At 42.2% G+C, this 15899-nt stretch overlaps 1 protein-coding gene across 3 annotated transcripts in view; it reads left to right on the top strand.

The window, feature by feature from the left end:
- Window positions 1-1347: 1347 nt before the first annotated feature.
- RMDN2 (regulator of microtubule dynamics 2) overlaps window positions 1348-15899 on the top strand; it is a 76159-nt gene continuing 61607 nt past the window's right edge. The window contains exons 1-2 of one of the 3 annotated variants that reach the window (XM_030311286.1): window positions 1348-1429; window positions 8440-8907. In XM_030311286.1, the coding sequence (XP_030167146.1) occupies window positions 8456-8907 (452 nt within the window). In that variant the 5' untranslated portion in view covers window positions 1348-1429; window positions 8440-8455. Of the gene's footprint in view, window positions 1430-7562; window positions 7653-8439; window positions 8908-15899 lie in introns of those variants that run through there. The other 2 variants (XM_030311288.1, XM_030311285.1) reach the window with 2 other exon arrangements.

Below are 15899 nucleotides of genomic sequence, written 5' to 3'. Positions count from 1 at the left end.
CTGGGGTGGGAGATTCTGACAGGACAGTATCACGTAAGAACTGCTGTAATGTGCTTAGGAAAGCTGTTTTGTGGAGCCTCCTTGGTCAAGTGGTCCATCAGGCATGGAGGCCTGCAGTCCAGGCTGGGCTCACAGGGTGTGGTCAAGAGGAAAGGCTCTCAGACAAAGCTAGGTTTGATTATTGCTGCTAAAGTTTATTTATTTATTTAGAGACAGAGAGAGAGAGAGAGAGAGAGAGAGAGAGAGAGAGAGAGAAGGCAAGGGGCAGAGAGAGGGAAAGAGACAGAATCCAAGCAGGCTCCATGCTGACAGCACAGAGCCTGATGCAGGGCTCCAACTCAGGAACCATGAGACCACGACCCGAGCTGAAGTCGGGCACTTAACGGACTGAGCCACCCAAGGGCCCCTGATTATTGCCTGTAAAAGTGACTGTGTGGCCGGGGCCAAGTGTCTTCACCTCTCCAAGCCTTGGTTACCTCACCTGCAATGTTGTTTATCTCACTGCATTGCTGGGAAGATGGAATAAGATAATTCGTATGATGAAGGAAGCAGGAAGTAAGTGTAACACGTATTTTTGCTGTGGCTGTTGGCTCTCCCTCGTTTCCAGGTCTGACTTGGGAAACTTGGAGCTTCAGTTATCCTCCACCGCGGCTCTTTGAACGTGTAGTTTTTATTTGGCAGTTTGTTTTCATTGTACAAACCACAGAACGTGAAACTGGGTAAAATCTCGAAACTGGGTAAAATCTGAGAAGACAGTGGTTTTCACATAAAGGCAACTCAGGATGGTGGGGGGGGGGGGGTACGAAGAGGATGGGGATTTTCTCCATTAAAATGGAACGTGAGCTAAAGTCAGGAAAACGTGGTTGCGGACACGATTACTAAGTAGTGTAAGACGTCTGAGCTACCCTGTATTGCAGATCAAAGTTCAAGGTTGTGCCCCGAAGGGGGAACTAAGAAGGGTTGGGGAAGGGGGCGGCGCCGGAAGGGGGCCAGCGGGGGCCAGCGGGTTCGGGGAGCTGCAGAGATGGGATGGAACGCGCTGAGCCAGGCGCGGGTGGCCCGGAGCCAGGGCGGGTGGCCCCGGGGGAGACGGGCCTGGAGGGGAGGCGACATCCCGGCAACAATGTGCGGTGCGGGCCGAGGCGCCCGGGGAGCGCACTCTCCTTCTGGGAAAGGTGCGCTGGGCGCCCGCCCGGCTAAGTCAAACCCCCCGCGGGAAGAGGCGGGAGCCGTAGGGCTAGCGGCCGCGGGCTCCTCCCCCGGCGCCTCCGCTATCTGGGTCAGGACGCGGCGGCCGCGGGGCCGGACTAGGGGACCCGCGGGCTCTGGAGTGCCGTTCGCCCGCCGCTCCTCTCCGCTCCCGTCCGCTCGGCCGCAGGTCCCCGGCCCCGGTTCTCCGACGGCGGAGAGGCCCGTCCGGCGAACTCAGGTGCGTGCCGAGGTGGGCAGCGGGCGGCTCGGCGGGCGGGGGCCGGACGCGGCCGGGGTGCGGAGGGCTGAGGCGGCACTTCCGGCGTCGTCCCCGGCACTTCCGGGTACTGCGCGAGTGCTCCGCGCCGCCGGTTCCCTGCGAGGCGTCCTCCCGCTGGCCGGCGCCGCGGTGCGTCAGATTAGGCTTGGGGCGGCTTCCTCCCCGGCACGGCCCCGCCGAGCCGGTGTTTGGAAGCTTCAGCCCTGGAACTCGCCGGTGTTTCCACGCAGGCCGCCCGTCGTGGGTGCGCGGAAAGCTGGCGGTGTGCTGCCGCGGCCCCGGCGGGTCCCTGCAGACCCGGGGAGTTTCAGCCGGAGACTCTGGGTCGCCTTTAGCCTTCGCCCCTGGGTCTGACCTTTCAGCCTCTGGCAAACATTTGTGTTTTGCTGAGACTCCGATTCTTTGTTTTACACGAAAAGAAGGCCAGATTTTCAGTGCCACAAACATTTGCAAATAAGCCAAACGTCAGCGACCCCTAAATTTAAAAGAAATTACAGGAAAAACAGTGAAAACCTAGATAAAATAGGAGTATTAGAATTCATTTAGAAAGTATCAGGTTATCCAGGTCGCTGTGGGGAATCTGATCGCCCAGTCAAGGTCTCGGAGACAATCCCTTGGGAAATAAACCTCAGGCCTGCGTGTAACCCATGGTGTTCCTGTATCCTTGCAAAATTTTTCATACATCTCATGTAGCAGAATTACATATTTCATGTACTTCCCCCTGAGATTCCGCTGATGAGTTAAACGAAGATATGTGCTGGATATTGCTGAAAACATTCTAAGTAACTGGGTAAAGCATAATTTGCATATCTAAAAATTTTACGTGTCTAAAATTTCTTTAGTGTTAACATTTTGATGACTTATTACTTCAGTAAGATTCCTGGTTCTCATCTGCAGATAATTATGTATTGCCCATTAATTTTAGATGCCAATAATTTTTATTAAAATAATGCCTATCATTTTCCGCCATTATTGCTAGCACCTCACACATCGAAATTCGTAACAGGAATAATGATAAGCATTTGATTATCTAGTCAACAGATTTTTTTTAATTAATGTGTTTTTATACTAAAGCGTGAGTGTGTGCTAATTTGATAATTAAACATAAAAGTTGCGTAAATAACATAACCTTTGAAATTATACTGCAGGCAAGCAAGTATTCTGATTTCTTACTTTGCTAGTTACTGTTTTTAACGTGTGGCATTTTTCAGATTGGTGGCTTAGAAGCACATTTATTTTATGCTGATAAAAAACTCCAACATAACGTGCACTGTTAGGCTCTAATTGTGGTTATTTAAAAGCAATACCTGCTCCATTGATTCTAGTTTCCCCTCCCCCCCAGTTGATTTTAATAGTTCTGAAGTCATATTTCCGCTCTGGACGTCTCTGCCCAGCCAGCATTCTCCTTCATGTCCTTACTGATGCTTTTGGAATCTTCCTCATGCCCCAGTACATCCAGGAATTACCCGGGTGACAGTTTTCCTGTCCTAGTTGGATGGGCCCTGGGTAAATGACTTGACAGCTGTATGCCTCAGTTTGCTTATCTGCAAAATAGAGGTAATAATAGGACCTGCCTCAAAGAGGTAATTTGGAATTGGTGTAATCCCTAAAGAAAAGCTCAAACAAAATTGATACTCTTTGCCATCTCCTTAAACTGGTACAATCTCAGCGAAAAGATCGCCTTCCTGGGTAGATTTTGACTTCCGTTTATTTACTTATTAAATGAAAAAACTTTTCAAAGTAGGCTACGTTTTTTCACGTAAAAGTCAAGGAAGGCCGGGCAGGAATGAGCCAAGAAACAATCGGAATAGGAAGATTTCTTTTAATAGACTTCAAGATCAGCATATGAACATTCTGCATTAATCTTTTTATTGACAAAAAGCCAAGATGTCCAAGCTCTACGCATGGTCATTAGATAACGATGCAAATGGAAGCCATGAGCATGTAGGGCCTTTTCTTGTATCTGTTGCCTTTTTGCAATAGTCTTTCAAAATAATTTAGTTTGGTGATACATTATTTTGTGGAAATAAAAGAGTACGGCTAATAATAATTACCTACAACTTCAGCTGAAGTTACAATTGATCCCAGTCTATTGCTGGCATGTCTCCTGGATGCGGTAGGTGTAGGCAAATGGTTAGACTTACAGTTCAGTTTCTACCAACTAGGTAAAAATGCTTTTTGCTTAAAAAAATTAATTCTAGGCAAACTATGCTGAGGTCAGGCAGGCCAGATTAAGCATACGGGCTTTCTACTGGAATCCTTGGCTTTAAGAGAAGGGATTCTTAATTCCCTTGGGTATAATATTCACCAACATCTGAGGTAATTTCTGGAAAATTATTTAAAATTTTTTTAACGTTTTATTTAAAAAAAAAATTTTTTTTAACGTTTATTTATTTTTGAGACAGAGAGAGACAGAGCATGAACGGGGGAGGGGCAGAGAGAGAGGGAGACACAGAATCCGAAGCAGGCCAACAGCCCAGAGCCCGACGCGGGGCTCGAACTCACGGAGCGTGAGATCGTGACCTGAGCTGAAGTCGGACGCTCGACCGACTGAGCCACCCAGGCGCCCCAACGTTTTATTTTTTTAAGAGACACAGAGGTACGGAGTGTGAGCAGGGGAGGGGCAGAGAGAGAGGGAGACACAGAATCCAAAGCAGGCTCCAGGCTCTGAGCCGTGAGCACAGAACCCGATGCGGGGCTTGAACCTACAAAAGCAAGATCGTGACCTGAGCCGAAGTCGGATGCTCAACCAACTGAGCCTTCCAGGTGCCCCATAGAAAATTATTTTAAAATCATTACTCCTTCTCTTTTACACTTAGACCTGTAATGAAATAGAACATCCAGATAGGATACTCCATGTGTTCCATGTGTATCATCTAATGTATTATTTAGGAATCTAAAGAGACATTCTTTTAGGCAGACTTCTTGGAAATATTCTTATTCGCTCTCCCATAGGGCATCATTTGAAACACCACATTTAGTTGGTCATTTAGAGTGTAAGAAACAATGCCTTGGGCCGCCCCTGTGGCTCAGTCCATTGAGCCTCCGACTTCGCTCAGGTCACCATCTCACAGCTTGTGAGTTTGAGCCTCAGGTCGGGCTCTGTGCTGACAGCTCGGAGCCTGGAGCCTGCTTCAGATTGTGTCTCCCTCTCTCTCTGCCCCTACCCCTCTCATGCTCTGTCTCTCTCTCTCTCTCTCAAAGATAAACAAACGTTAAAAAAATAAAAAAAGAAATTAAAAAACCCCCCAAACAATACATTGCTTAAGTATGTGAGATCATGGGATATAGACCATAGGAATTCATATGTTTCCAATGTGCCTTCCCCTATTTTCACTCTCGGCTGTTTATTTTGTTTCCTATTTCACTTAGAACAATGAAGCAACCACAAAGGACTTTCATAAGCTCCCACTGTCACATCCACCCACCTTCAATCTGTTCACATAATCTGCCTTTTCTTTCATTACTATGAATGAATGGTTTGTGTTTCCATCAAAGGTCAATGTTTGTACTTGGGCACTGCAGTCCCTCCAACCCTCTGCCTTCTCAAGTTCACTGCTGCTGTGATTCTCTGATCTTTCTTCTACTTCATCATTTTATCTTCCTTTTAGAAAAAAATTGGATTTCGTCCATTCCCAAACAGAAATACTGTTATTTCTCCATCTTTTTTTGGCACCATTTTTCCTGTAGAGTCATGACATGATTTCTTCTCTCTTTCCTGGCTTTCTGTTTGCCCATTTGTTTTTTTCCCCCTTCCCTGGCTTCTTTTGGACTAATTGAATATCTTTAGTATTGCATTTTTATCTCCACTCTTGACTTACTATATATACCTTTGTAGAGGTGTTTTTTTTTTTTACTGTTATTATTGTTTGTTTGTTTAGTGTTTGTCCTTGGATTTACAAATGTATATCTTTTAACTTATTATTATGACACTGCATTATAATCCAACACCCTTGCAACAGTATATCCTACTTGTCCCTTCCCATACTTTGGGCTACAGTTGTCCTAATTTTTTACTTCTATGTAATAGTTTACTATTATTTTTGCTGTAATAAGCCAATATTTTATAAAGAAATTTTTTTTTTTTTTTTACTTTCTAGTGTTTTTATTTATTTTTGAGAGAGAGAGAGAGAAAGAGAGAGCATGCGCACACACGGGGGAGGGGCAGAGAGAGGGGGAAGCAGAGGATTCAGGCGGACTGTGCACTGACAACAGAGAACCTGATGCGTCACTTGAACCCACGAATGCTTAACCGACTGAGCCACCCAGGCACCCTTATAAAGAAATCTTAAAGTGAGAAAAATGACTTTTGTTTTACCCACGTATTTGCCACTGCTGGTGTAATTCACTGCTGGTGAATCACATCTCTTGTGTAGATCAAGTTTCTGTCTGTTATCATTTTCCTCCTGCCTGAAGAACCTTTGTTAGGATTTCTTGCAGTGCTTGTCTCATGGCATAGATTCTCTCAACTTTTGCCCAAAACAGTCTTTGTTTTACCCTCATTTTTGGAAAATATTTCACTGGATATGAAAATGTAAGTTGACCATTTCTTTCAGTACTTTCATTGGTTTTTTTGCTTGAATAGTTTCTGAGGCTATGTCTCTGAGACAAGGTCTGCTGTAATCTTATCCCTTTTTCCCTGTACACAATATGTCATTTTTTTCCCCACTGAGTACTTTTGTAAAAAAATTTTTAAATGTTTATTTATTTTTGAGAGAGAGAGAAACAGAGTGCAAGTGAGGGAGGGACAGAGAGAGAGGGAGGCCCAAAATCTGAAGCAGACTCCAGGCTCTGAGCTGTCAGCACAGAGCCCCATGCGGGGCTTGAACTCTTGAGTTGTGAGATCATGACCTAAGCAGAAGTCAGGCGCTTAACCGACTGAGCCACCCAGGCACCCCTCCCACTGACTACTTCTAAGATTTCTTCTTTATCACTGGTCTCAGTGTTTTAATAACATTGTGCCTGGGTTTACTTTGCTTACTTAATTCTGCTTGGATTATGTTGACCTTTGTGGATCTCTGGGTTTATAGATTTTGTTTAATTTAGAAAATTTTTGGCTATTTTTCCTTCGAATATTTTTTATGCCCCTTTTTCCTCCCTGTAACTTTATATATGTGTTAGACTACTTGATATTGCCCATAGGCTGTGCTTGTTTTTGTTTTTGTTTTTGTTTGTTTCTTATCTTAGGCATATATATAATATATGCTTTCTTTTGACTAGTCTGATGGGTTTTCACTCCGTGCATATGCAGACTGGTATTCATTTAAAGACTTAAGAGACCCCTATGCATATTTCTAGATCTCTTTGTCTACATACTCCCCTTCATCTTCAGGACTGTGTGACACAAATTCTAGGTGCTTTGGTTTCTCTGAACTCTGATCTCTGTTCAACTCAGTAAACTACCAGGCTTTGTTTGGATTTCCCCTTCTGTGCCATAGTCCAGAAGTTGCCTCCAATTAATAATAACCTGGGAGATCATAGGACTTAACTTCGTTTGTTTCCTCTTTCTTGGGAATCAAAGTGATTAATCTCCTGGAGAAAGTGTCAAGAAAAACAAACCAAAAATTTTGTGAATTTAAATACCTGTAATGGACAGTTTACCATTATTTGTAACATTTTCCCCAAGTTGCTAACAACATTTAATATAGATGTTTACCTGTTTACACAATAGTGGAAATTGATGGGAAAATAATTGTGAGAACTTCAAAAGTCGATAAAAAGCCTCAGTGTATTTTGCTCTAATCACAGAAGTTTATCACAATACTAATATATTTACTGCCATTTTAAAGTCTGGGAAGAAAAGGGAGCTTTATATTTTTTTGCCTTTAATGGTCTTCTGATTTTAAAACCAGAGATGAGCAATAAAACTAGTGAAGACGGGGTACACCAAAGAAAGATTATGATGCATTTAGTCAAAGTAGCTGAGTTTATGTGGAATTAGGCAGGCTAAGGCTTGAGCCGTACATGCAAACAGTGAAAGTTCAGATGGAGAAAAGACTCTAAGAAATGACATTCTTGTTACTTTAAAAAATAGGAAAATTTAAAGAAAATAACAACATTAAGACTTCAGACAGAAATAGACATGTAAGGAGCAGAGGAATTCCGGGTAAAAAGAAGACCAGAGATAACACCTCTACATGTTAGCAGTTTTGCTCTCCATGTTGAATAAAACAGAGATGAGGTGCATTACAAACTTGCCAGAGCTTTCTATGTTTTATATTCTCAATCCTTGGGCTTTTAAAATGTTGTTTATTGGGGCGCCTGGGTGGCGCAGTCGGTTAAGCGTCCGACTTCAGCCAGGTCACGATCTCGCGGTCTGTGAGTTCGAGCCCCGCGTCGGGCTCTGGGCTGATGGCTCAGAGCCTGGAGCCTGTTTCCGATTCTGTGTCTCCCTCTCTCTCTGCCCCTCCCCCGTTCATGCTCTGTCTCTCTCTGTCCCAAAAATAAATAAAAACGTTGAAAAAAAAAATAAATAAAATGTTGTTTATTATTCTAAGTGTACATGTGAACTGGGTGCTAAGAAAAAGCTCCTTTGACTTCCTTAAAGATAAGACCCAGAAATCAGCACACTCATTTTATAAGGGCTTCAAACACAGTTAAGCACAGTTTGAATTCTTAAGTCGTTTTTTTTTTCAGAAATGTATAATGATGCTTTTCTTTTACCATTATCATACTCTTTAAAAATACATGATACAGTACGTTTCAAATCAGTCATGTAGAATACAGATTCCGAATTAGAGTTGCTACTTTTCACCGCACTTCAGTGATATCCTTAAAGCAAATATTTCTATCGGGCCACTACATTTTTAGAGGTAAACATATTCCCATTTATGATTTATTGTGTGTGTGTATGCGTGTGTGTTGTTTATCCTGTAGACTTGGCTTTTGTTGATTGAGAAAGCCTTCATATTTTTGTCTTGGGCAAAGACAGAAACAACATTCATTTACATTTATGCTTTCAATTTTAGAAACAAAACCCAAGAAATGCCTCATTCCACAAATAAAGAACTGATATTTGGCATCATGGTGGGAACTACTGGAATCAGCTTGCTTCTCTTATGGTACCACAAGGCTCGTAAATCAAGGACAGCACTGAATTTACCTAAATTTCTTTCTCTGGGTAGTAAGTTTGATGCGATGACTTTTCAAGATGAAATGTATAATGGCCGTGGAACAGTAGCAATCTTTCAAGGAAGGCAGCTTCAGATACTGGAGAAGTTAAATGAATTACTGACAAATATGGAAGAACTCAAAGAGGAAATCAGAGTCCTTAAAGAAATCGTTCCAAAGCTGGAGGAATATATACAAGGTGAACTTGGAGGGAAAATAACTGTTCATAGGATAAGTCCTCAACACAGAGCTAGAAAAAGAAGGCTTGCCACAGTTCAAAGTCCCACAACAGGTAATAGTTCAGAGGAAGCAGAAAGTGAAGGAGGGTAAGTTTCTTGACGATGTTTCCCATGTTGAATTGATGATTTCATTATTGCTATTATGTAGGTACTTTCATTATGCACATCCAGTTATATATCCTGCTATTAATAAGATATAAAAAGGAATGATTATTTTGGCTTACATCATACTTAAAACTACACTCAATCGTGGTCTGTATTTAAGATAGTTTAGACTCCTTTGACGAGAGGAATGTAAGTAACTTACTAGTACGAGGTGACATCATGTGAGTAATGAAAAAGCCAGTAATTATTTGTAAAATGTGTAACCTGTTTTTGTATGTGGCCATGGTATGACCCCTTATATAAGAACTTTCTGTGATGATGGAAATTGTCTAAATCGATGTTGCCGTTACGGTAGCCACTAGCCACATATCTCTATTAAGCACCTGATATGTAGCTCGTGCAACTGAGAAACTGAATTTTTAATCCTGTTTCATTGTAATTAACTTAAATGTAAATAGCCACAGGACTAGTGGCTTACCGAATTGGGCAGTGTAGACCTAGAAAGATTTGAAAGTGTTAGTGTGATTCACTGTCATCCTCGCTGTCCTCAGTGGTCATCCTTTGAGTTCTAAAGCCAAGAACATAAATAATATTCGTTTAGAAGAAAAACAAATGATTAATGAGTAAAGAAATCGTGCCTAACTAGCATTTGTGAGGGAGTAAAATAGGCAGATAAATAAATAATCGCTAGAAATTCTTTAGGGCAGGGACACTCTGTTTCCTTTGCCATGTTCTTAACACCTTATTCTTGTACATAGCAGAGTAGATGCCAATAAATATTTCTTGAACGAGTGAGTATTCTGCTAAATCACCATGGAATTGAGAGAAGGGATCTGGCGAGAAGAGACAATCAGGAGGGATAAAAGTGTGATTTCATAGATAAAGAAATGTAAATGGTTGATCAGGTCTTTGACATCATGCTAGGACTGGAATTACTTAGCATTTTTATACATAAACCGGACACATAACTCCATGAAAATATCTTTCAGATACTGGAAGATTCATGATAGATCCAGATAACAAGAAGGCCTTAGACATTTGTGTTCCTGAGCAACAACAAATCGTGGACTGATTTTGAAAATTGGCAATGGAGTGTTTAAAAGGAACCGAAAATAGTTCTAAATCATCCAGAACTGTAACTTCCAAAAGACATCAGTTAATTGTTAAGGGTATAGAGAATAGCAGCTCAGTAGTCTCATGAAGACAGAAATCCCAATACAACATTAGACATCGATGAGAGTTTTTGAAGAGCAGCAGCGGGTATCCAACCTTTATCTACATACTCTGTAGCATTTCCTCCTGAGGAGTCCCTTTGGCAATCACATCTCAGGGAGGATATAATGGAACTAAGGACCAGCCAGAGAAGATCCGCTAGACTGGGAGGGGGGATGGCAGTCCTGGTGAAGGAGTGGAGATCAAGAGGCCGAGTGGCCCTTAATCTAAAAAGACCGTGGTTGAGCGCAGTCTTGTTCAAGAAATTCTAAAATTCTAGAAAGAGAGGCAACTTTTGATACAGTTTGAGATAAGTTTGGAACAAATGAAAAGAAGGTCATTGTGGGACTTAAGTAACTTCAAGTAGCAGCGTAGGCATAAATTGTTTATGTGAGTTCAAAAGGATTTGTGAAATTTCTGAATAACAGTCACAGACAGCTGATAAGAAAAACTTTAAGACTGATGTCAAGATTGAGCTTGGGTGCCTTTGTTAGCAACAGAACACTAGAATAGAGATAAGGACCAGGACTAGATTACAGTGAATGGCTCTTGATAGAGTAGAGGAAAACTTATTCCTATTTAGCAGTGCTTCAATAAAATAAAGAAAACAACCAAACAAATACTTAATTTGGATATTTTTTTGAGAGAGAGGAATAAGATAAAGATTTTTAACACGTCTTTCTAAATGAAAACCTAGAGCCAAACGTTTTAAATGAATAAAATACTTTTTAAAAACGCCTGGGTGACTCAGTCGGTTGAGCGTCCGACTTCGGCTCAGGTCATGATCTCACAGTTTGTGAGTTCGAGCCCCGCGTCGGGCTCTGTGCTGACAGCTCAGAGCCTGGAGCTTGCTTCATGTTCTGTGTCTACCTCTCTCTGTGCCCTTTCCCCACTCATGTTGTCTGTCTGTCTCTCAAAAATAAATAAACGTTAAACATTTTTTAAAATAAGATAAAATAAAAACAAAGTCCTTATAAAGTATACTTGTGTAAAGTTTAGATTGCCTGTCCTTATAAACCTCGCATGGGACAGAAATGACTGCTCATGGTCAGATTCTGCCCTAGTCCCATCACCACATTTAAGTTGGGGTATGTCCTTGATAGCAAAATTAAAACATCAAATGACAATTGCATGTTCCATATGTAAAGTTTATCTTTTGCTAAAGGTTCCCAGAGATTTTGACTTCTTTTAGTGAAAGAGATGCCAGTCACAATTTGCTGACACTGTTTTACACAAGGAAAGGAAAAAAACCTAATTGTATCCTTCGGGGGCGTCAACAACTTGAGTGGGTAGGTCAGTAGAACGTGTTTTCTGCAAGTATTATTAGCGTTTTCTGCATGATGTCTTAGTTCACAGCATCATCACGGACTTAGGGATTTATGCCTTTTTTGGATTTAGCTGATTTCATCTACTTTGTTGTAGATCCGATCATGCCTGAGGCTCAAATTCTCATAACGGGGCCATCGGAGGGCCCGTCAGGGTTCTTCTTTTTCCTTCTTAGCATCAGCACGAACATCTTGGAAAGCATCTGTGCTTCTCGGTAATATTATGTCTCGCTGATTTTGTTTCTGTCCCTGCTCCAAGGCTTGGAGTCAGTCACTGCCTTGGCAGCATCGGTTCCTTTCAGTGACAAGTAGCACTAGAAAGCAGCATCTGGGTGTAAAGACACGCACTGTTTGTAGGCAGGATGATACCGGAGCTTGTTTGGGCCCATTTAGGGTCAGGGTGAAGAAAAGTCATTGTCAATATTTTTCAGGTCACAAGTTCATGTTGGTGTTTTTCAGCGTAAACTGAAGTCCTGCCTTATTTCTGAAAACTTTTTAGCTCATCTTCTTTTTCAGGCTGCTCACTGTTCTTTTCTCTGTCAACCATTATCTACATTGCTCTGTTGAACCATGAGTTTAAAAAGCTCTTGATTTATTTGTAATGGTTAAATTTATTTTTGAGAGGCAGAGCACTAGCAGGGGAAGGGCAGAGAGAGAGGGAGACACAGAACCCGAAGCAGGCTCCAGGCTCCGAGCTGTCAGCACAGAGGCCGACGTGGAGCTTGAACTCACGGACCGCGAGATCATGACCTGAGCCAAAACAGGACACCTGGGCGCTCCTAAAAGGTTATTTAAACCACAGTGTTATGTAAAGCTTTAGAAACCTCTCTTACAACAGTTCCATCTTTTAACAGTTTGGATTAAAGTAATATCCCATAATAAACTCATAATTCTTCATTTCAACTGGGCTTTACAAAGAATACATGTGTTTCAAAATGAGACAATTCTGTTAGGTAAATCAGGGTTGTATAGTGACCCTATGGGCCTTCTTTCTTTTTTTCTTGTCTTAGGCATTTTCCATCATGTGATAGCTTCAACAGACACAATTCTGATTATTTGAAAAGAAAAACTCCACAAATCTACCCCCAAAAGAACACCAGGCCATAATACAAGCCGTAATACCTAGTACTTCTGCAAATACAGGGGATGGTGATGCACCCCAGAAACAGACTTTTGAGATTTTATTGAAAACTCCTTGCATTTTCATTTCATGAGTCAAAATACAATGTTTGCTTTTAGTTCATTTATATTTTTTATTCTTACACTTTTTACTTTTGCTAAGTCTGTTTTAAGGTTGGACTTCCATTTCTCAAGGTCTTGAGAGAAAGACAAATTCAGATATTCATGATGGGGTGCTTCTGTATTTTTTTTTTTTTAATTTTTTGTTAACGTTTATTCATTTTTGAGAGACAGAGAGAGACAGAGCATGAGCAGGGGAGGGGCAGAGAGAGAGGGAGGCACAGAATCTGAAGCAGGATCCAGGCTCTGAGCTGTCAGCACAGGGCCCAACGCGGGGCTCGAACTCATGGACTGTGAGATTATGACCTGAGCCGAAGTCGGACGCTCAACCGACTGAGCCACCCAGGCGCCCCGGGTGCTTCTGTATTCTTTCATGTTGTAGAAGTACACATTTGCACACAAAAATTGGTTTTTGTATCGGATTTTTGAAAATAAAAAACTACACGTAATTGAAATCCTTTTTGCAGTCCTTTCTCTCAGAGGTAACTATTGTCTCATAATTAGTGCAGATTCTTCCTTTGAAAGTCTGAATGTTTCCCCTAGGTGTGCATGTTTGCGTTAACAATGAATAAATGGTGTTTGGGTCTTAAGATTTACATAAATGGCATTATATGGTATAGAGCATTTTGTTACTCACTTTTGCATCAAATGTTTTTATTTGAGATTTTTTCCATGCTGATGTATGTAAATTTATCTCATTCTTTTCGGTTGCTATGTTGCATTTCATCGTAGGTATATGTCTTAATTTCTCTCTCCCTGGATAGATGTTTATTTAGGTCACCATTTTTTTGTTCCCTTAACCAATGCTTTATTGAACACCTTCATATTCCCTTAGGTACATGTGGAATGATTTGAAAGTATATACTTAGAATTGGATGCTGAGTTGTAAACCAAATATATTGTTATTCTGTATAACTAAACTATTCTTTAGAGTGTGCCAGTTTGTGAGAACTCTTATTTTCCCATACAAATTCTTAATAGTTAGACTTTTTAATTTTAGGCAACCTGATGGTTGTAGTAACTAATCATTATTTCAGTTTGCATTTCCCTGAACACTAATAAGATTGAGCATCTTTTCATAGTTTACTTGTATTTTGGTCTTCTCATCTGTGAATCTCTTTCATTCTTTTTTTTTATTAAAAAAATTTTTTTTGGGGCGCCTGGGTGGCGCAGTCGGTTAAGCGTCCGACTTCAGCCAGGTCACGATCTCGCGGTCCGTGAGTTCGAGCCCCGCGTCGGGCTCTGGGCTGATGGCTCAGAGCCTGGAGCCTGTTTCCGATTCTGTGTCTCCCTCTCTCTCTGCCCCTCGCCCGTTCATGCTCTGTCTCTCTCTGTCCCAAAAATAAAAAGAAAAAAGAAAAAAAAAATTTTTTTTATGTTTATTTATTTTTGAGAGAGAGAGAGACAGAGCATGAGCGGGGGAGGGGCAGAGAGAGAGGGAGACACAGAATCCGAAGCAGGCTCCAGGCTCTGAGCTGTTAGCACAGAGCCCAATGTGGGGCTCGAACCCACAAGCTGTGAGATCATGACCTGAGCTGAAGTCGGACGCTTAACCGACTCAGCCACCCAGGCGCCCCTGTGCATTTCTTTTAAAAATGAGGGGCGCCTGGGCGGCTCAGTCCATTAAGTGTCCGACTCTTGATTTCGGTTCAGGTAGTGATCTCACTGTTTATGAGTTTGAGCCCTGCCTTCAGCTCTGTGCTGACAGTGCAGAGCCTGCTTGGGATTCTCTCTCTCCCTCTCTCTCTTTCTGCCCCTCTCCCACTTGTATTTTCTCTCTCTCTCTCTGTTCCCCTCTCTCAAAATAAGTAAACTTTATAAAAAATAAAAATGAAAATGAAACAACAAAGGAAGGTAAAACTTGGCGTTCCTTTTATTCATTCAATGAGAGCGTCTACTCTGTGCTAGGCACTGGGTTCACACTCAAGATCCATTAGGAAATAAAACAAAGCCTCACAAGTCAAACAGAATTAACAAAAAAAAACGTAAGAGAATGTTAAAGAGAGACACTGTATTCCAGTTTTAGCCGGAGCCCCAAAGGCCAACAACAGCAACAAGGGCCAAGTCTTCCCTTGCATTGTAGAGCCAGTTGTTAGACCCTCTGGGCAGGACTTGGCAATAGATGGAAGTCACTGCCAGCTTGGGCATTCACCCGCCTGAGGCCTGTGAAAGGAAGCAGCCGAGGGGCTGCGAGAAGCATGTCTTTGGGGAAAGTTGCTCCTGTTCCAGGCATCCCTCCAGAATGTGTACGATGCTGATGCTCTAGGATCGGCTGACATTGCTCGGGCAGAATGTGTCACATGGGAAGAGCGAAGAGGTGGAGTACAGAGCCTTTTGGAACCAGTACCGACCGGAACGGGCAGAAGTGGGTGAGCCTGCCGAAGAAGGACTGAAGACTGATCCAGGAAGTGGGAGCAGACCTTTGGTGTTCCATCTAAAAAGTCATTGCCACACCCAAATTTATCTAGGTTTTTTTTTTTCTCCCGTGGTATCTTCTGGGAGTTTCACAGTTTTGCATTTTATACTGAGGTCTGTGTTCCGTCTTGAGCTAATTTTTGTGAAGGGTGTAAGGTCTGCCTGACCACTGTTTATCGAGGCCAAATCTCAGGGTTGTGGTGAGAAACCCTGAAACAGAAACAAGAGGTAGTAACAGGGCATTTAGGATATTGAGGAGTAGAAATGTTTTTGAGGCAGTTTTTTATGTCATCCGTGACTTCACACACACACCTGTTATACAGCTAATGCTCCAGGTTGGTTTGGAAAAGGAGAGGACAGTATTTCTTTTCTGAAAACTCTGTTAACCTTGTCTTGAAATGAGTATAAGCTGTTTCCCGGGGTCAGAAACAGTCGCACCCAGATCTCCGTAATCTGGCGCATGTGACCCACACTTTCAGATGGCAGCCTTGCTGCCAATGTAGATAAGGTTTGTTGCATTTTGGGGGGAATGATGTTTGCTATTTATGTTTCTGTTTTCCCTCTCAATACATCTTTTGACCAAAGTCTGTAATGGTCACTTTTCCATATCACCGGAGGGTGTAAAAGCCTTTAGGAGTGTTCGTGTGAAAGTAGAATGAATTAGTAGGCCAAGGGGTGCGTAGGGCAGCTAGTGAGAGAGACAGTCCTGGGCAAAGGATTGTGCAGATATTATATACATTACTGCCTTTATCCTACTGTTTTCTCGTCCTTGATTTTTTGGCT

Source organism: Lynx canadensis, chromosome A3, assembly GCF_007474595.2.
Source record: "Lynx canadensis isolate LIC74 chromosome A3, mLynCan4.pri.v2, whole genome shotgun sequence".
In the NCBI taxonomy this organism is placed as follows: Eukaryota; Metazoa; Chordata; class Mammalia; order Carnivora; family Felidae; genus Lynx; species Lynx canadensis.
Note: the sequence above shows the minus strand (reverse complement) of the source record. Positions and strands in the feature narration are given on the sequence as shown.